At 45.6% G+C, this 20,774-nt stretch overlaps 1 protein-coding gene across 2 annotated transcripts in view; it reads right to left on the bottom strand.

Moving 5' to 3' along the window:
- Positions 1-3,960: 3,960 nt before the first annotated feature.
- Positions 3,961-20,774, bottom strand: part of LOC126106906 (ubiquitin carboxyl-terminal hydrolase calypso) — a 199,011-nt gene continuing 182,197 nt past the window's right edge. For both annotated transcript variants that reach the window (XM_049913323.1, XM_049913324.1), the window contains one exon: positions 3,961-5,904. In XM_049913323.1, the coding sequence (XP_049769280.1) occupies positions 5,655-5,904 (250 nt within the window). In that variant the 3' untranslated portion in view covers positions 3,961-5,654. The remainder of the gene's footprint in view (positions 5,905-20,774) is intronic.

Raw genomic sequence — 20,774 nt, 5'->3', positions numbered from 1 at the left:
CCGCTATTTATTTGCTAACGTAACGGCCGCACATTTACTTTCTTTATTAACTTTACCCCTTTTCAAAATTAATTTCCACCAGTTTCATTAGCATTTTTCCTTTCATTTAGATGTAACCCTTTCCTCCCTCTTTACCGACAGATTAACTTCGGTGACGATTGCTTTTCCCAAATTTCCATTAGGTACACGCGGTTTAATTTTTCACTGTCATTAAGGTCGATAAGTGAGGGGGAGGTTACAGTTGCCGTAACCCTCTTGGCCTCAACCTTCGTAAGTCGCCGTCCTCACCCCTCCAGCCCCTTCCCTGCTCCCATTCGAGCACTACACAGTCGTCCTTCCACCACCACACCCAGTCTTTATTTTTCTCTATGTCTCTCCTTTTGCACTACTCCCCCCCCCCCCTCCCATCTCTCCCCTGCCCGCCACCCAACCTGAACCTGCAGCGCCTTCATTGTCCGCCATTTCCACCACACTATACCTCACCCTCCCTGCCCCAGCCTCCTCCTCCTTTCTCCCACCCCGTGGCCACTCCCATCATGCACTGGTACTGCTGCTTGCAGTGTGGTTTCAGTTGCCTGGGACTGCAGTCGTTTGCGTAAGTTGCGCGCACATCTATTGTTGTCGAAAGCCGTCGGCCAATAGCTTTACGTGTGAAAATATTTCTGTTGTGCCTATCTGCAAGTTAGCATCTCCACTATAGGGCGAGTAGTAACTTTGCTTCTCATAATATTGTTATATTCCATCCAGAATTTTCCACTGTTTGATAATTGAAATTATAACGTTTTTTGATCCTATGTGTAGTTTCTGATATATTTTATCGTCTTCAGCTAAAAAGAATATCCAGAATAGCTGACGATAATTGAAACTGACATTGTGATAAATGTATAAAAACATAAAAATTGACCTTGACAGTTTAGTGTACCATTACTTTAAAACTCACTACGCAACTGACGAATGAACTTCGGGAAGGAGGAGACCACCAAGAAGCACAATTGGTGGGTATGTAAACACATAGTGTAGTATGATGTGCCAAATTGTTTCTGAGATTCCAGGTTTAACTGCTACATTTAATACGAAATATATACTTACTCACCATTTAGCACCAGAAAATTACAGCACATTCCACATTTGCTAAGACTCTTGGACAATTAAAATTAATCGCATAAACGTTTAGCTATCACAGAATTATAATATACAGGACAGTTCAGAATTAGTGCAGCAATTAAAGACAGCTATAACTATATATTAAATAGTGATACACTGATAAGAAATACAGAGAATTTAAAACAAAGATAAAGATTTCTCCTCACGTGTTTTGTAAGTGTTCTACACTCCTGGAAATTGAAATAAGAACACCGAGAATTCATTGTCCCAGGAAGGGGAAACTTTATTGACACATTCCTGGGGTCAGATACATCACATGATCACACTGACAGAACCACAGGCACATAGACACAGGCAACAGAGCATGCACAATGTCGGCACTAGTACAGTGTATATCCACCTTTCGCAGCAATGCAGGCTGCTATCCTCCCATGGAGACGATCGTAGAGATGCTGGATGTAGTCCTGTGGAACGGCTTGCCATGCCATTTTCACCTGGCGCCTCAGTTGGACCAGCGTTCGTGCTGGACGTGCAGACCGCGTGAGACGACGCTTCATCCAGTCCCAAACATGCTCAATGGGGGACAGATCCGGAGATCTTGCTGGCCAGGGTAGTTGACTTACACCTTCTAGAGCACGTTGGGTGGCACGGGATACATGCGGACGTGCATTGTCCTGTTGGAACAGCAAGTTCCCTTGCCGGTCTAGGAATGGTAGAACAATGGGTTCGATGACGGTTTGGATGTACCGTGCACTATTCAGTGTCCCCTCGACGATCACCAGTGGTGTACGGCCAGTGTAGGAGATCGCTCCCCACACCATGATGCCGGGTGTTGGCCCTGTGTGCCTCGGTCGTATGCAGTCCTGATTGTGGCGCTCACCTGCACGGCGCCAAACACGCATACGACCATCATTGGCACCAAGGCAGAAGCGACTCTCATCGCTGAAGACGACACGTCTCCATTCGTCCCTCCATTCACGCCTGTCGTGACACCACTGGAGGCGGGCTGCACGATGTTGGGGCGTGAGCGGAAGACGGCCTAACGGTGTGCGGGACCGTAGCCCAGCTTCATGGAGACGGTTGCGAATGGTCCTCGCCGATACCCCAGGAGCAACAGTGTCCCTAATTTGCTGGGAAGTGGCGGTGCGGTCCCCTACGGCACTGTGTAGGATCCTACGGTCTTGGCGTGCATCCGTGCGTCGCTGCGGTCCGGTCCCAGGTCGACGGGCACGTGCACCTTCCGCCGACCACTGGCGACAACATCGATGTACTGTGGAGACCTCACGCCCCACGTGTTGAGCAATTTGGCGGTACGTCCACCTGGCCTCCCGCATGCCCACTATACGCCCTCTCTCAAAGTCCGTCAACTGCACATACGGTTCACGTCCACGCTGTCGCGGCATGCTACCAGTGTTAAAGACTGCGATGGAGCTCCGTATGCCACGGCAAACTGGCTGACACTGACGGCGGCGGTGCACAAATGCTGCGCAGCTAGCGCCATTCGACGGCCAACACCGCGGTTCCTGGTGTGTCCGCTGTGCCGTGCGTGTGATCATTGCTTGTACAGCCCTCTCGCAGTGTCCGGAGCAAGTATGGTGGGTCTGACACACCGGTGTCAATGTGTTCTTTTTTCCATTTCCAGGAGTGTATATGACCTTAGTCATTCACAAAGCACTGAAGCTATAATCCATTCATACCATATGTTCTGAAGTTAAATGGTGTTAAGGACAGCATATTTTGAGTTCTGCGTACTGTTTGTGGCAAAGGAGGCACATATGCAAGGCCTTTCACATGTAACCCATATAAATCCGAGGGAATGACACCCGTAGATCTGGGTGCTCGAGACAACACAGCATCGTTGTGTCCAATATGGCCGGTCTGACTGTTTGAAAGAATTTGTTTTAAAATCTGGGAACCTCTATAACCCAAAGTGGTGGTGTTCCATCTTGTTGACAGATGCAATCCTTGGAATCCTTGAGAGCTGTGGTGTCAGGTTCCAATAAGTATTTTTTCTATCACTTAGCTCAATAAAGAAAATTTTTGTGACCACATTTTACAGAACACACACCTTCTGGTAGGCTGCTCGTGTTCAACTACACACGAAGACGTTACTGTATCCTGCATTCGAATGAAGTGCCAGTTAATCTTGGCACTGATTCGGAAGGTTGCCCTCATTGTTAAATATAAAATGCACAGAAAATGTTTTTTTCTTACACTGCTGTGGCAAACGCACCAGTCATTGATCCACTGTGTTTGAGTGGCAGTCAAAACTTTGGACTTCAATTACAGTCTCTGTAATATTGCTATCCATTAAACAGATATAGCTGTTTATTTGTTTTGAATTTTCATGTACACCCTCAAAAATGAAAAAGAAATCTTCCAAGTAACTTCACTCTTGATATTTTCTTGTCTTTGCCAAGGTTTCATTCTTTATCCTAATGTTGTGGATACACAGTAATACTGTTGCTTCTGTCTTAAAATGAAGCTGTACACAGAATGGTGCTGTGTTCTGGCAGAAAACATGGAGATAAAAAAAGGAAGAAATAATGTCACACTGTCTTGAGTCTTTTTCGTCAATAAAATATTTCCCACATCACTGGCACAATTAGCAGCAACTAATGTAGATGCTTTTGAAATATATTAACTTTCACCGTTTAGATACTGATGTTACAGCATGTATGAGGGGAAACGAGATGATCTTTCTGACAAGTTTCTAAACTCTAGCCTTAAGATTTTTTAACAACCACATGAAACACAAATTTTGAATAGCCAAGAAGTTCTGTTATGACAACAGGCTCTGGTTTTATGGAGAAATCACATTCTTAGCTTTGTTGTTGAGTTCAACATACTGTTTGTTATAAAATTCTTTATTTTACGATCAACAGACAATAAAAATAAACAATCATCAGCATGAAATTTAGCTCTACAACACTGGAATGATGTTAAATACTCTTAAATCTTAAACTAATTGCTTTTATATAATATCCAGCTCAGCCGCTTCCAGTAACAACAGGGATTTGAGTGCTAACAAATATAAATTAATACACCGCTAACATGTGATGTTCTGAATGAGTTGCTCAAAACTAACATTATCAGACCTTCAAACTGTATCAAACGTTTCGGTACTGTGTGTCTGTGAGATTTCCTAAATTCTTGGCTTCTGTGATCTGTAACTAAAAAACTGCATTTACACACGAAGGTAACACATCTAATATTGTTCTAGGACTTGAAAGATCTCTCTCTATTCACAAATGCCTTATTTCCTGTTGTAATTAGACTAAAGTCAGTTTATAAACATACATGTAATTTTGCTATTGTCTGAGTGCGCAGAACTACAGCATTTATTACAAAATGCAAAGTAATGAAACTGCCGATAATACAACATTTAAAATGGTGGTGTAAGCTAAGGAGGTAATGACTATAGAGCTTAATTTACTAACAGAGTAACTCTCAGTTGGCTACTTACCAGAAACTTGTAGTTACTATGTGAGTACCGTCTGGGTTGGGCACAGGGTAAGTCTCTGTACAGTCATACCAATACATGTTCGTATACATCTTTATCTTTCACGTTGCTACACAGCTACCACTGACAAATATGAGAACTTTTTATACTGGCAGCATCTGCCAGGTACACAACCATGAGTTAAGGGCACATGTGGGACAGTGAGAATTTAGCGTCCTCCTCCTCAAGGTGAGGTCACTAGGCGCGGGAATTGGCCAGACATTTATCTCGAGTGATTATAGGGAACCGTATGAAACCCAGCAGACGGCACCCCCCCCCCCCCCCCCCCAAAAAAAGGGTAAGAAGGAGGCCGTAAACACTGTGACATCTCACTCTCTCCGGTGGAACAGAAGGGAATGATTAAACATAGCATTCCATTTCTGTTTGTTCCAAGTTCACAAATAACTGTCAATTCTGTGGCAACAATAATTTCACAGTGGACTAAATAGGGTAGCTAAATTGATATGTGAAGCTGGAATGCAGGACTGCACAGAGAAGCCACACAAAACTGTTAGTTACTCAAAACTGAGATCTCAACTTTTAAAAAACTAATGAAGTCACTGACAAAACCCAAACCACCGGTACACTCTGGCAACGATAGTTAATGACTGATATTAATGCAGTTAGTGATGCCAAATGCTCGAGTATGCCTGCAAATATTGCCTCCCTTCCCCCTCCTTTATTTCACTTCAGTCACTCTTCCCCATATTCTGTCACTTACAACAAAAGTATATACCATCAAAGGGGCACATTTTGGAAATGTGAGAATTCGATAACCATATAAGATACACACTACTGCAAACTGTCACCAACTGGTGCATTCTCACAGAAATTAACTACAGACCACTTACAGATGCTCAAATAAATACGCAGTCTTCCACAAATTTAAAGTAAACTAGTACAAAATAAAGCATTAAGGTCAGCCGTACATCAAGAAAATTGATACAAATGACACAAAACAACAAACTTAATTTTACATTATGTGCCTATACAGATTTATCGAATTGCACGAGGCAGAGTCGACAGACAGGCACGACAATGTGGGCGGTCACGTAGGAGGCGTCCCGCAGAGCACTCCCACGGAACGCCTCTCGAGTAGAGTGTCAGCACCGGAGTAGTGACTCCGACGAGCTGCGGGTCGCCCACTCGCTGCCTCCAGGTGCGAGCCCGATCCTGCCGCCACCCCGCCACTCACTTGCGCCGGCGGTACTTGGCGCGCCCCCCGTCGGCGGCGAGTTGGCGATGGCCGTGCAGCTGGTGGTGTCGGTGGTGTGGTCGCCTCCACCTTCTTGGGCGGCCTGAAACGAATGTGCAGAGAGGACGGTTAGACCACAGAGCCAATTCCGTTTGTCAACGTACGGTTCCAGTTATCAAAGCGTGTGGAGTAGCTAGTGGTGTATTTTTATGTTCTCGTATATCATAAATTACGTAGGGCACAATGTCCCTGTTATCATTCACGTACTGAAAAGATATGAAACCTATTAGAGCAAACCTGCCTGTAGGCTGAAAGCTTTCCAGTTACCACCCGCTGTGGAAATGGGGGACAGGGACAGAGACAGCGACGAAACAGAAGCACCAGTACAATGTAGGCCTACACGCTGTCATCTAAAGCCCCTATTACACGATGTGCCTAATCCGTACACCTATGCACCAGTGCCCCAAACAGGCGTATCTGTAACTACGTACTGGTTCACGTACACCTATTACACCATCTACACGGGACATACGTGGAACACGTGTGCAGTAGATAATAATGCGCGAAATGCAAACAGAACTGTCTGATATCTTGTAAAATTCGTTCTACATCGCGAAACACAAAGGGCGTTGTGTGACATATTGGAACGTCATTCGTTCAAAATATTTATGTGAGCTCGAGGTTCCTATTTAATAAGAAATTGTTTTTATGATTATTTATGAAGCGATTGTTATTCTCTTATGTAGGTTATTACTGTTCTGAATTACAGAATCAACATTTAGTTTTATATTATGACACTTGGTTAACAGGTGTAAAGTATATATAAATTTACATTTATACACCAGTTTGCACATGGAGGAACCACTTGTTTTTGGAGGTATTGCTCTGGTAGTGGTAGTAAATCATGTTATTAGGGTGCGACAGCGTCGACGACAATGAAAACGAAAAGCCAGATGTTGTCGAGTTCAACCCTGGCTGAAAAGAAGGAATGATGGTAGGGGATTATATTCACTGCTTATGAAACAACTGAGGCCCGAAGATCCGCAGGAATTTCAGGACTTCGTGAGTACGGATATGGCCTGTTTCGAGAAGCTGCTATTTATGGTAGAAGACAGATTTAGCAAGTGTGACACAGTAATGAGAGAGGCTATGTCACATTCTTGAAACTAAGAATTAAATCATATGTTTATATGTTTTGTGATCATACCGGCTTAGATCACTGATGAAATACCGGTAAACGCCCTGTTATGGTTGTAACATTGCGTTTCCTGGCGAATGGGGAATCTTTTAAGAGTCTGGCTTTTAGCCACAGAATAGCACAGCCTATCATTTCAAAAGTTGTTGTGAATGTATGCACTGCAATTTGCAGCACTTGAAAGGACTAATACTTAAAGGTGTACTTGTGTTATTTTTTTAAGTTTTGAATATACAGTATGTAAGTGCTACTCAGAGTTTTTCAGTCCTCGTCTGTCGCACTGGACAAAACTGCACGGACTTTGTCACCTATCACTGCTAGTTTCTGTTTTCTGGCATGCTGAAATAAACAAGAGATGCAATCAAAACAAACATGAACTTTCATAAGCTAAGGCATTATGATACAAATAGAAAATCACTGTGTGGCGTTATATGCATATTACTCAGAAAGAAATGATTGCCTCCCAACACCCTCTTCTTCCCAGCCCCACCCCCTTCACCCCATGCCTTCGGCCTCCTCCTCCTCCACCCCTTCGGGTGCCACTCCCCCTCCCCCTCCTGAGAAGTGCTCCCCTCCTTCGGTGGCCGCCAGTACTGGAGCTCCCTCCTGGGACTCCTCTTCCTGGTGGCACCCCCTCCCCCTCCCCCGAAGGTCAACTGCTCCACATCGGCAGTGTGATCTGCGGCCGGTGGGCGCCAAGACTGCCCAGTGTAATTCCTTGCCTGCCCTCGTTGAAGTCTGCCCCTCTCTTCCTTCCCGAGAGAAGAAGTAGGAACAAGGGCAAGGCCCCTCTGGTACCCCCTGAGGTGCAGTGTTCCCCTCCTACAATGAACCAACAGAGTGTGACCCAACCTATACGGATATTATCCCATCCTTATCGGTGACGGGTAGTGACTCGGTGTTGTGACTGACTCCGGTACACTCGCTTCCACTTCGGACTCCAGCTTGAAAATCCTCCAGTGGAATTGTAATAGACATTCACGTCACCTTCCAGAGTTGCAGCCCCTTCTTTCCTTCTACTCTGCCTGTCAGAACCGAATTGGCCCTTTGCAGGCTTCTGGTGGTGTTTGCACCTGGTCCGCAAGGACACTGTTAGTAAGTGGGTTCCCCTCCGTACCACTCCGGAAGCAATTGCTGTCAGGGCCCATCTGGCCACTCCGATCACTATCTGTAATCTCTACCTCCCACCTGACAGGCCACCAACATCCCTTGCCCTCACCACCCTCCTTCGACGACTCCTTTCTCCCTTCCTGTTATTAGGCGACTTTAATGCCCACAACCCTCTTTGGGGTAGTCATACGACTACTGCCCTGGGAAGGACAGTTGATTCTGGCAGGGCTTGACCTCTGTTTACTAAACACAGACGCTCCCACACATGTAAGGTGGCGCACGGCACTTTCTCAACCGTTGACCTCTGCATCTGCAGTCCCGGTCTTCTTCCCTCCATTCAACGGTGACTTATGTGACAGCGACCATTACCCGACTGTTTTGACCTTCCTTCAGTGTGTCTCGCTCCGTCACCCTCCCAGGTAAGCCATATCTAAGGCTGATTGGGGTGCCTTCTCCTCTGCTCCCATCCCCCCCCCCCCTGTATTGCCACACAACAGTGTTGATGAATCTACTCTGACTTTGACTGCCGCCATCCTTTCAGCAGCTGTTTCAGCAATCCCTTCTTCTTCAGGTTCCCCCCGCCGGAAGATGGTCCCTCGGTGGACTCCGAAAATTGCTGCAGCCATAAAAGACCGCCGCCGTGCTCTTCGACACTTCGAGCGACACCCTTCTACTGATCTTTGAACGACTCTGCGCCCGGGCCCGCTACCTAATCAAATTTCAGAAATGGATTTGCTGGGAACAATATGTAGCTGCCATTGGATCCCACACCCCCACTTCATAAGTCTGGGTGAAACTAAGGCGAATTTTTGGCCACCGTCCTCCCGCCAGGGTTACAGGAATTTCTGTGCACGATGTTGTTGTTACCAATCCGGACTTTGTAGCAGAAAATTTCGCTCAACACTTTGCTCAAGCTTCGGCATCGGCTCAGTATCCGCCCACGTTCCTTGTCCTGAAAGAGCGTTCAGAAAGACTGCCTTTGTCTTTTGTTTCTCGCTGCTCGGAGCCGTATACGAAAGCGAATTTCCCAGCGCCCTCGCCATTTGTCCTGACACGGCTCCTGGACCACATCGGATACATAACCAAATGCTCCAACACTTTTCAGTGGATGGCGACCGTCGTATACTGACCCTCTTCAACCGTCTGTGGAATGAGGGAGTCTTTCCTACCCAGTGGCAGGACAGCATTGTTGTTCTTGTGTCAAAGCAAGTTGCCTCTTTAGCTGGATAGCTACCGTCCAACTAGCCTTACTAACACCCTCTGTAAGCTCCTTGAATGCAAGGTGAGTTGGCGCCTGTTTTGGATCCTTGAATCCCACGACCTTTTGTCATCAACTCGAAGTGGTTTTCGCTGTGGCCGCTCTATGGTGGATAACTCGGTCCACCTGGAGTCGGCAACACCTCCTTGATGTGAATAAAGCCTACGACACCACCTGGTGCTACGACATCCTCACATCTCTTCACGAATGGGGTCTCTGTGGCACTCTGTCCATTTTTATCCGTAACTTCCTTTCTTGTCGCTCTTTTCAGGTCCAAGTTGGCTCCTCCAATAGGTCTCCCCATCGGCAAGAAAATGGGGATCCACAGGGTTCCGTGCTGAGCGTCCCTCTGTTTCTCATAGCCATTAATGGTCTGGTGACAGCTGTTGGAGCGACAGTGTCCCCTTCTTTGTATGCTGACGATCTTTGCGTCTACCTCGCCTCCTCCGTAATGGGCGCTGCAGAACGCCCTGTACAGGGAGCAATCAGTCGGGCTCACTCGTGGGCTCTCTCCCATGGCTTTCAGTTTTTGGCGGCCACGACACGGGTCATGCATTTCCGTTGTAGCCGTACAGTCCATCCCCATCGGGAACTGTTCCTCGATGTCCAGCCCCTCGAGGTGGTGGACACCCTTCGCTTCTCGGGTCTGGTCTTTGATGTCCGGTTAACATTCCTCCCTCATCTTCGCCAGCTGAAGAGCACGTGCTGGTCACATTTCAATGTTCTTAGGTGTCTGTGCAATACCTCCTGGGATGCAGACCGCTCTGTTCTCCTACGATTGTATCAAGCGTCGGTCCAGTCTCATTTAGACTATGGGAAGTCCTGTCTATGGTTCTGTGTCGCCTTCACACTACATATACTAGACCCCATCCACTACTGTCGGGTCTGACTTGCGAATGGTGCCTTCCGGACTAGTCCCGTACTTAGCCTTCTCGCAGAGGCGGGATACCACCACTGTGAGTTTTGGGCCAGCAATAGCTGATATCTTATGCACTCCGCACATTTCGCTGCACCCCAAAGCACCCTAATTGTGGTCCCCTTTATCCAGCCATGGAGATCACCCTGCCGCAGCGGAGGCCACGATGTAGGCTTACCATGGCTCTCTGCATTCAGTCGCTCTTTTCTGAGCTCCAGCAATTGCCTTTACAGCCTTTCAACTCCGCTGATGCACGCACCCCTCCGTGGTGCATCCCAAGGCCGCAGCTCTGCCTCGATCTCTCAATTGATTCAAAGGATTCTGTCCCTGCGATGGCTCTTTGCCACCAGTTCCCCCGTCTCCTCAGTTCTTTTCAGGGTTCAGAAGTGATTTATACTGATGGCTCCACAGTAGCTGGCCACACTGGTTTTGCTTACACCTATGCGCGATGCACAGAACTTTGTTCCTTGCCAGATGGCTGTAGTGTTTTTACTGTACAATTGGTAGCCATCTTGCGCGTACTGGACCGTATCCGCCCCCTCTCAGGTCTATCCTTCACTATCTGTAGTGACTCATTGAGCGGTTGCTCATCGCTATCCAGGAATCCCTTCGTTTCCTCGCTCGACGTGGATGCTTGGTATTTTTCATTTGGACCCCAGGCCGTGTTGGGATTCCTGGCAATGAACTTGCCGATCGCCTGGCTAAATTAGCTACTACCGGGCCACCTCCTGGCATTCCGGAAATAGACCTTCGCTCGGCATTTCGTCGTCACGTTTTGGACTTTTGGGATGCAGAATGGATTACTCTTTCTGGCTCCCTGCGATGGCTCTTTGCCACCAGTTCCCCCGTCTCCTCAGTTCTTTTCAGGGTTCAGAAGTGATTTATACTGATGGCTCCACAGTAGCTGGCCACACTGGTTTTGCTTACACCTATGCGCGATGCACAGAACTTTGTTCCTTGCCAGATGGCTGTAGTGTTTTTACTGTACAATTGGTAGCCATCTTGCGCGTACTGGACCGTATCCGCCCCCTCTCAGGTCTATCCTTCACTATCTGTAGTGACTCATTGAGCGGTTGCTCATCGCTATCCAGGAATCCCTTCGTTTCCTCGCTCGACGTGGATGCTTGGTATTTTTCATTTGGACCCCAGGCCGTGTTGGGATTCCTGGCAATGAACTTGCCGATCGCCTGGCTAAATTAGCTACTACCGGGCCACCTCCTGGCATTCCGGAAATAGACCTTCGCTCGGCATTTCGTCGTCACATTTTGGACTTTTGGGATGCAGAATGGATTACTCTTTCTTCGCCAAACAATCTGAGGGCAATTAAGGATTCTACAACTCCGTGGCGGTCCTCCTTATGGGCCTCTCATAAGGCCTCTGTTGTCCTATGCCAGCTCCACATCGGCCATACTTTTTTGAATCACGGTTGTCTCCTCTGTCGTGAGGACCCCCCCCCCCCCCCCCCCCTCTGTCGTCGTGAAGTGATGTTGACTGTGGCTCACATCTTATTGGACTGATCCAACTTAGACACCCTACGACGGACTTTTAGCTTTCCAGTCTCGCTACCCCTGGTGTTAGCTGACAATGCCTCAGCGGCGGATCTCACTTTACGTTTTATTCGTGATGGGGGTTTTTATCGCTTTATTTAAGGGAGGGACCTTCGACCTTATTGGTGAGTAGAGGGGATGGCAGGCCCTCTTGCTCCCTCCTTTGTCCCGACTGGATCGGCTTCAACTGGGCTCGGTGGTTCACCCCGGCCCTCTGCCTTCCCACTCCTTTCCTTACGGGGTCTGTTATGTCTTGAGCATCTCTCTTGTCTCCTGTGCTTCTTCCTTCCCACCCCCTGTCATTAGTCGCTTTCTTTCCCTCACCTCTTCTTCCGCCCTTTTCCTTCCTTCCTGTCATTAGTTTATCATTTTATGGACATTGTAGTTCCCGCTCCTAATTTGAGATTTTATCAGTTTTAGTTAATCTAAGGTCAGAGGGACTGATGGGCGCTCAGTTTGGTCCCTTCTCCAACCGACGTGATAGAGCCGAGTCACACGTACACCTTTCCTCGCCATATGCTCGAATTAAGATGCTTAAATCCTCTTCTCTCCATTTCATTTCTAGAATACGAAGTAATCAATAGAAATAATGCTTTCACAAACAGCTAGTACAAGAGAGTCTACTGGCAAAAAAATGGTTTTCTCTGCATTCGTGAAAACCTACTTACTGGGGAAAAAAACCACGGTAAACCCCCAATACAAAATGTGCTACTAGCCACCAAACAAATAACAAGCAAAAAACATTGCAGTAGCCCCTTCCGCGCACGCGTGCATTATCGCTGCCTCGTGCACGTGCGCAGATTGACAGCTGTTTAGATCTGCTCTCTTTCCTGGTGCACGGATAATGTGTGTGCTACTTTTCGCAGATTCACCCATTCTACCGCTAGACGGCTGTCGTGCCAGACCAGTACCGTTCGCAGCAGATCGTCATGTAATACCTGCTTAACAGTAGACTACTGAAAATACCTTGCTATGAAAAGATGAAATACATATTGTGGTGACAGAAATGTAATGCAATTAGGTGTTAATAATTTTCTGTTTGTTGAGATACACACAATCCACTTCAAATTAACAAGAATTTGTCTGGGTGTTGTGGAGAATGCTAAAGAAGTGGTAAAAATCAAATATAGTTAAGACATTAAAATTAATAATACTTTTAAGTAGAAACACTTTTAGGACCGTGAGAGTGCTTTAGAGATTGATGCGATCAGTAGGTTAGGTGTAACAAAAGAAACTTTGGGTATTCTTCAACAGAACTCCAGGAGTCCTCAATGTGCGACTCACTGAAGTAGTCCCTCATCCAGAGCCACTGATACATATGACAGTTACAACAAATACTTTTATACAGACCTCAGCAGAGGCATGAATGATGTGAACAAAAGTTGTCGATGTACATTTTATTTAAACAGGATAAACTGAAAGATTTATTATGAACTATTATTGTATTATACTATTTAAGCTATTTATAAAATAAGATGATACATTAACAGCAGATAACAAAGTTTATTTTTTATTTTTAGTAAGACAAAGAAGGTATGGTACCCATAATTTATCTGTAAGGTTATACAAAGATACGATTACGAGCAGTGTCAGTACCACACTGCTGTCCTCGAGGGACACGTAAACAGGTAACACGTATGTGACAAACGTGCAGGGATTTGTCCATGTTTTAATACTTTTGTAGGCAGATATTTTTAGTATAAAGCAATCAATTATGAGAATATTTCATAATACTAGCCAGATTTTGATCATATCAGAAGACAATGAAGGAAACAGAGACAAAATTGCCTGTAAAATTTATGTACGAACTGAACTAACAATTGGAAATATGCAGAGGAGTATGAAAGTGGGTGGCTATAAGTGGATGCAATGACGCACCACCTAGGACACTAGGATGTAAACTCGGAGAGTTCAACTCGACTGACACACCTTTGCAGGTGATGTGGCACTGACTACCAAAGACATCACTAATGCAAATTGAAACAAAATTGGAATGTTATAAGAATAAACAGGGAATGGGAGTTAAATACGTGTGTAGACCCACCACAGAATATCATAAGATGAGGAAATCTACAGAAGAAAGGTTTCAGAAAACAGACGCTCCATTTCAGTCAATAACATACCAGTCAACTCCCATTCTTTAAAGAACTGAACTCGCATATATAAGATAGCTTTAAACATCCGACTACTTTACAAATGAGTTAATTTTGTGCTCATCAAACATTTCTGCTGAAGAGCCAATATTAACACTGTGGGACGGCACCTCGAGCCACGTACGGACTGATCTCGTTATTAACAAGCTGAGAAACCAGGCGTCGTTCAGATATTTGTTTACAGTGGCCCCAGAGGCTTCGTACAAGTGGAATTTATTTTCGACTTATAAAGCTAAGCTGTATGCAACACCTGAAGCACTAGTACGTTTGGCAACATTAAGAAAGAAGTCCTCTGCTTCACTAACACGGAAGAGAGCCACATAGAGCTAGCCATGAGAAAAGCATCTGACACTAAGACCCAGCCCACAACACACAACTCTAGCTTCGCACTTTGTTTACGGTCACAGCATTCCATAAGCGAAACAGTAAATAGTAAGCGACAACTGGGATTCAGTGCATAAAACCTCGCTTGCCTGTGCCTCTTCCCACCAAAATTTCTGTTTCTAAGATGTTACATTGCACAGAAATAACTTTAAAGACTCTGCGAGTGAAGGGTTCCGAGGAGTGAGATAGTGTGTGACACTCTCGAGCGACGTTAACACTGCACCTGACTTTCTGAAGTAATTTGGAAAGGGCAAGCTAAAGCTCGACTTTCTCAAGCTGCAGCAAGTCTCACTTTGTGATTTTTCACCGGAGTCTCGAGGCCGCAGTCTTCTGCCTTTCAGTCCTTCTGGTGTATTCAGACAGACAACCATTTCCTACACATTTTCATTCGTACGCAAAACTGAACCAAAATATCAAATAGCAGGCACCCGAACAACAAAGCAGACTTAGTTACTTCGTTTTCCTGGTGAAGAATATAAACAAAACCTACTGAAACAAGAAAAGCAACGTCGTTAAGATTTTAATACGTAAAGTGAAATCAGTAAATCTGTATATATTAGCTCAATAAATGCAATGCCAGTTTTATTCGTCAAGATTAGATTGCGGCACTTAATTCTGTCACTGACATAAACTTCCGAAAAAACATCTTTCCCGAGTTAAAAAAAGAAACTAACTCTGCTATCTAGTGATTGTTCGGTATACTGAGCTGTTACGATAAACACCCAAACTACTAAGCTGACGATTTTAAGTGATACTTTAAAATAAAGTATCTTTTTTCTTTGTGTTCCCATTTTGGTGAAACGGTCGGCTGGCTGGTCAGTTGGGATGGGGAAGACAAACAGCGAGATCATCGGTCCCACAATGTCAGGTAACAGAAATTAAGGGAGGAACAACACAGTCCAGTCAACTGGAAAGGAAAACAGGCAAACAAAGAGGCAAAAGGTATGCTGGGGCAACAGGAAGTGCAAAGAACAGGAGGGGGGAGGTGACACAGGTTGAGAGCAGGTACGAAGCCAGGGCACTACGCACGACTGGGCGCCACCACCGCTGCTGACCACCCCGGTCCCCACACAGTACGACAATTGTGACACTGTGGGGACAAAACCACTGGAAAAGGGAAACAAAACATCACATAGGATTAGACAAAACAAATTGGTAGGGAAAATCTGGCTGGTGTGGAGGCAAAGCCGAATGCCTCCCAAACCAGCATCAATATAAACTGAGGGACTCCAATTGTGGCAGGAAATTCAGGTACTTAAACACGGGAGGACAGCTTCGGTATAGAAAAATAAGGACGGATGTAATCGAGCGAGGGTCATCCGCCGACACCCGGGACGAGAAAGGTGGAAGGGCATGTTTAATGCGAGGGGCCAAAAGGTAGGGGCAGTCAAAAAACTATGGATCGCCACGAGGGGCAGTTGTGCAATCAGAAGCAGGGGGCCTCATTACAGCGTGAAAAAACCGTGGGTCAACCCGGTACAGCCGATACGAAAATGGCAGAGGACGGTAGATGCTCACCTAGAAAGTTGCGGGGAAAAATGCATCGTACGGGGCTCCCCTCGATTGCACCAAGTTTATTACACATTGGGCGGTCCTTCAGGAATCGTCCAGCAACCGAGCAAAAATGGATTTGACGTAAAGTTGCAAATGCACCCCTGGAGGGGTCACGTAGAACTGGAGGTAAGTGGCTGCACGGCCCCCCCCTCCCCCCCCCCCCCCAGCCGGATGATCAGTGAGTTCATCACCGGGGATACCTATGTGGCCAGGCACCCAAACAAAGTCAACCGAACAAGCTGGAAGGAAAGAACAAACACCAATGGCATAGGAAACCCAGTGCCAACAAGAAGACTATTCACAGAACAGTGCAAAAGGCACAAGTGGCCAAATGGCTACCACGATGATGGTCTCAGGGCAGTGTGGACAGGGCGGCTGAGCCATAAACTTGACGATCACAGTCCAGACTAGAGATGGGGGATCCGCTCTTGTACTGATTCATAGAGTTGAATCTTTCGAAGGAGTGAACAATCAGTGATTCAGAAAAAAAGAACGGTAGCTCCAAACGGTTCCCACGGCAGAGAGACGGAGCATATCAGCGGCGCCTCTGCTGGTCACAGCACAGTGCACGCCACACAACACAGCCAGCGCCGGCCTCTGCCCTGCTTCTACCTTGGCTGCCTGCATTGTGCAGTGCCCCATTGGATTTTGTGTTTCACATATGCCGTGCCGTCTCTGTGCGTCGTCTGCCACGTGCAGTGTCTGGCGCAGCTTAACTTCGCATCGCATTCTGTCGGCGATCGTTTCAGTCGCACGTCCTGCCCTCTGGGCAGTTGATGCGAGCAACAGGACAGAGAGCCACCTAGCGGATAACATAGGAACTACTTGCAACAACCTGCTCACAAGGGAACGGACGATTTGTCTCGGAGCGGGTGAGTGGTGGCCGTTCACCGCTCCCCCCACCCTCGGAACTCGCCCGCTCAACGCTCACCCCACCGTTCTCGACTCTAGCCAGAGCGTTGAGCAAAGCAACTCAGGTGTCACTCTGGTCTCTGCGGTCTTAGCTCACACAGTAATACAGCTCGCGGCTCGACCTGCTCGACTCAGTGCTTCTGCATCGGAGTTCGTCTCTACTGGATATTGTTCTTCGTAGTAATACCGCTATGTATATTACATTATTATGTTATGTATACATCATTTGTTTTTATTTTATTTTTATTTGTTTAAACTGATCAGATTAGGTTCCTGACGACTCCTCTTACTATAGGATTTTTATTATGGACACTCGAATTTACGCTTTAATTACGAGTGAACCGATAAACGTATTGCAAAATGTGATACACCAATATTTTCCTTGTTTTATTCTGCGTAAGGCTATATGCAGCACTTTCGTTTTACAGTCAAATTTATATATATTTTTTCTTATTCTGGTATGGATTTTGCGATTTTAGGTGTCTTCGGAAGGAAACGTTCACTTTAAAAATATATGGCTTGTGATGTATTTGTATGAGGTTAATGAAATTTTAATACATTATAGCCAAATATATTGTTAATGTAAATCTCAAGTTACAACATTTTCCGATCACCCAAAAAACCACGATATTGCAAAATAAATCAATAATCAAAAACTTTGTCATATCGTGGAAATTTCAATAAACAATACAAAATTCTTACTCATTATCTGTGTTACTTCAAAATTGGATCAAATAAGATCAAAATACAGGTATAGTACTGGAATAAACCAAGTTTAAAGGGCAATGTGCCTTCCATTTATTTTCTATTGTAAATGAGTGGTGAGTCATGAAAAAGAGCTAATTCATTTCAGGGAATGAACAGTTCTGATCCGATCTCTGAAAAGAACAGTTTTGCCCATCTCTAGTCCAGACGCGACAACTGAGGCCCGATGAAAGCGGAGAAGAGTCGAACAGTTCGCATCCCGAGAGGTGTGGGCGAGGAAGCGAAGGACACTGAGTTTACAGAAATAGCCAGTCATCAGTAGGTGGATACGTGGCAACCCAGTACCGTATTTACTTGAATCAAAGCTGCACTCGAATCTAAGCCGCACCGGAAAAATGAGACTCGAAATCGAGGAAAAAATATTTTCCCGAATCTAAGCCGCATCTGAAATTTGAGACTCAAAATTCGAGGAGAGAGAAAAGTTTTAGGCCGCACCTCCAAATCGAAACAAAGTTGGTCCATTGTAATATGAGACACAATTTAGGTATAATGAATGACGATACAGCTGCAGTAGTTTGGTTCGAGTCGTAAACTTAGCAGTTAAGCTTTACCAGGTAGCCACTGCTACGCATCAGGTGCTCCGTCCGTATTTATACTGGTACCCTTCCTTTTTCACGTGCTTCGTCCGATTTGAATTGATTGCTTATTTTTCTTTGATCTGTTAAGTGCCGTTCTCTTTGTTATAGGTGTTTACGTCACTCTAAGCTGAAAATGCATTACTGTACTGTGTCGTGCACTGTTTGTCGCATTCTGATAATGAGTGTTTACGGTCTGTCGCTGCTCACAGCACGGCTCGCTTTTGTGCACGGTACCGCCGCTTACAATTAAAAAATAAATAAAAGAAGAGAGGAATCGTCTCATAAGCGAAACAATCGCAAGAGACTGCTATTTGTTGTTACTTGCACTGCTGCTTTCTTTGATAATGATCAACAAGAAGACTTCATATGATAGACGATGTTCTGAATGAGAGTTTAGCGAAAAATTTTCTCCATTTGAAAATCTTTGCAGACGCCTCTTCAGTACATGACATTCTCCACAGAAATTAGAGTCATCTCAGATTTAAAAATCTAGTCAATTGCCGTGCTTCATTTCTGACTGTATCACTATTTGGCATAAGAATAATACGAATATAAACATGACACGATATGTATATTCTTCCGCGTTTGCTGTTGTCTCACTCTAGTTTCGTAGTTTATTAGGCAGACAGGATTTAAATGAGATAGCAGCAAACATGAAAGAATACATGGCAAAATGTTTATATTCGTATTATTCTTGTGGTGAAGAGAATACTGCATGTGATTCACAATTCATAAAAGTTCCTATTAGCAACCATCTCTTCTCACAGGTATGAAAAAATTCAGAACGTAGAGTTGGCCATATTGACAAACATCCCTAACAGTCTTGCCAGTCGGATTTTCAGAGTACATTGAATTGCTGCTACATTCGAAGATGAACAATACGGAATTTGTATTTACTTCGTTGGATAATGTACGAAAATGAAGTGGTTGAAACTCAGGGCATTTTCTTTTTTTTTTTTTTTTTGATGACGCAGAGGTTTTGGAGCCAGTATTTATCTTTGTGCCTGCAAAGCATGCCTGTGTAGCGCTACATATATTCGACAGCAGAAGTTAGTTGTGGCGGCACCTACCAACATTTTTCAGAACTTCCACTTACTTTGCACTCGATTCTAAGCTGCAGGCGATTTTTTGGATTACATAAACCGGAAAAAAAGTGCGGCTCAGATTCGAGTAAATACGGTAAGCTTGTTGTCTGAAAGACGACCCAAGAAATGGAACAGGGGGACCACAGTCAGGCAAAGGCCGTCGAAGTAGAGCTCCAGATCGGGACGGGCCGTAGTACGGCAACAGAAATGCACAACCCGTGGTTTAGGGGGAGAGAATTGAAAACCGTGTGAAAGTGTCCGTGCAGAAGTGCGACGGGTGGCACCCTGGAGTTATCACTCCACAGAGACCACCGAATGAGAACTAGCCCAGATACGTAAATCGTCCACATGCAGAGCACGGGTGACCGACGGTCCGACAGATGCCACGATTCCATTCGTGATGAGAAAAATAGGGACACTTAATATGGAGTCCTGTGGAATGCAATTCTCCCGGGCCTCCAAACTCTCGAGACAGGAAATGGGATCAATATACTAACAATGCCCATACGGACTGATGCGGAAAGGCCACTGGAAGCTCTCAAAGGGCAGGCTGCTGATTCCAAGAGGAAGCACAGAACCCGTGAAGGTCTGGTGAGTGAGCACCACTGAAATGAGGTTCCCGGAGAATGGCACAAGCTGTGAAATAAAAAGAAATAAGGGATTGTAAGTCAGCAAGCCTTGCCCTCCTCCCAGAGTGTCAGTGTCAGAAAGGAAGACCACAGGTCATAAGAAGAAGTATTAAAAGATCCAGCTGTCGCCAAGAGTTCCGACACTCCAGAATGACGAACGACCACTCCTAGGTTTGCAGGGGAGGTAGGAGTCCAGGTGTCAGAAGAGTGATCCCTTTGTTGTCAGGGGGCTCCACTGAGAAGGTATGTAATGACCCCACAACACAGATTGACTACTGTGCTGGCTCTCTAGGGTTAAAGGACACCGGTGCGAAGGAAAAGTAGGAAGGGGCATAAGGCCACACACCGAAGATGCTACTAAGGTGTTCTTCCCAAGCTAGCTCATACTAACGAGAGAAAATTTAGAAGGGGAGGTCAAACCCCAAAAGGGGACCAAAAATGACAAAAAACAAAGGTGCGAGAAGAAGCAAGAGGAACAAAAACAGAATACCAAAAAGCCAGACAGGGAAGGTAATGAAGCCCGGAAGCAAAAAAACCGCCACAATAGCTCGTGACCCTGTGTGTGTCACACATGAACTTACAAAACAGCTGTCAGCCTCCTGGAGAGGATTTTGATGAAATAAAGCCTATGTGTTGACCTGAGCTACACTCGAGTTACCTGCAAAAACCCCACAACAATTTGTCTAGTACTTTTGGAGATTATCGTAATCAGACAGACAGATGCAATGGTTTATTAGTATAAGCAGACTGGTAACCTACATTAATTAGTGTGTTATGAGCCCCCAGGAGAATAGTTACAGTAAGGATGTGACAAGTTGGCTGCTGGCCCCTGAATACTGATCGTTAGAAGTCCATTCACAACAGTACATCGTGGTCGTTTTCTGGTC

Source organism: Schistocerca cancellata, chromosome 10, assembly GCF_023864275.1.
Source record: "Schistocerca cancellata isolate TAMUIC-IGC-003103 chromosome 10, iqSchCanc2.1, whole genome shotgun sequence".
Lineage (NCBI taxonomy): Eukaryota > Metazoa > Arthropoda > Insecta > Orthoptera > Acrididae > Schistocerca > Schistocerca cancellata.
The sequence above is the reverse complement of the archived record's forward strand: the minus strand, read 5'-3'. Positions and strand labels throughout refer to the sequence as shown.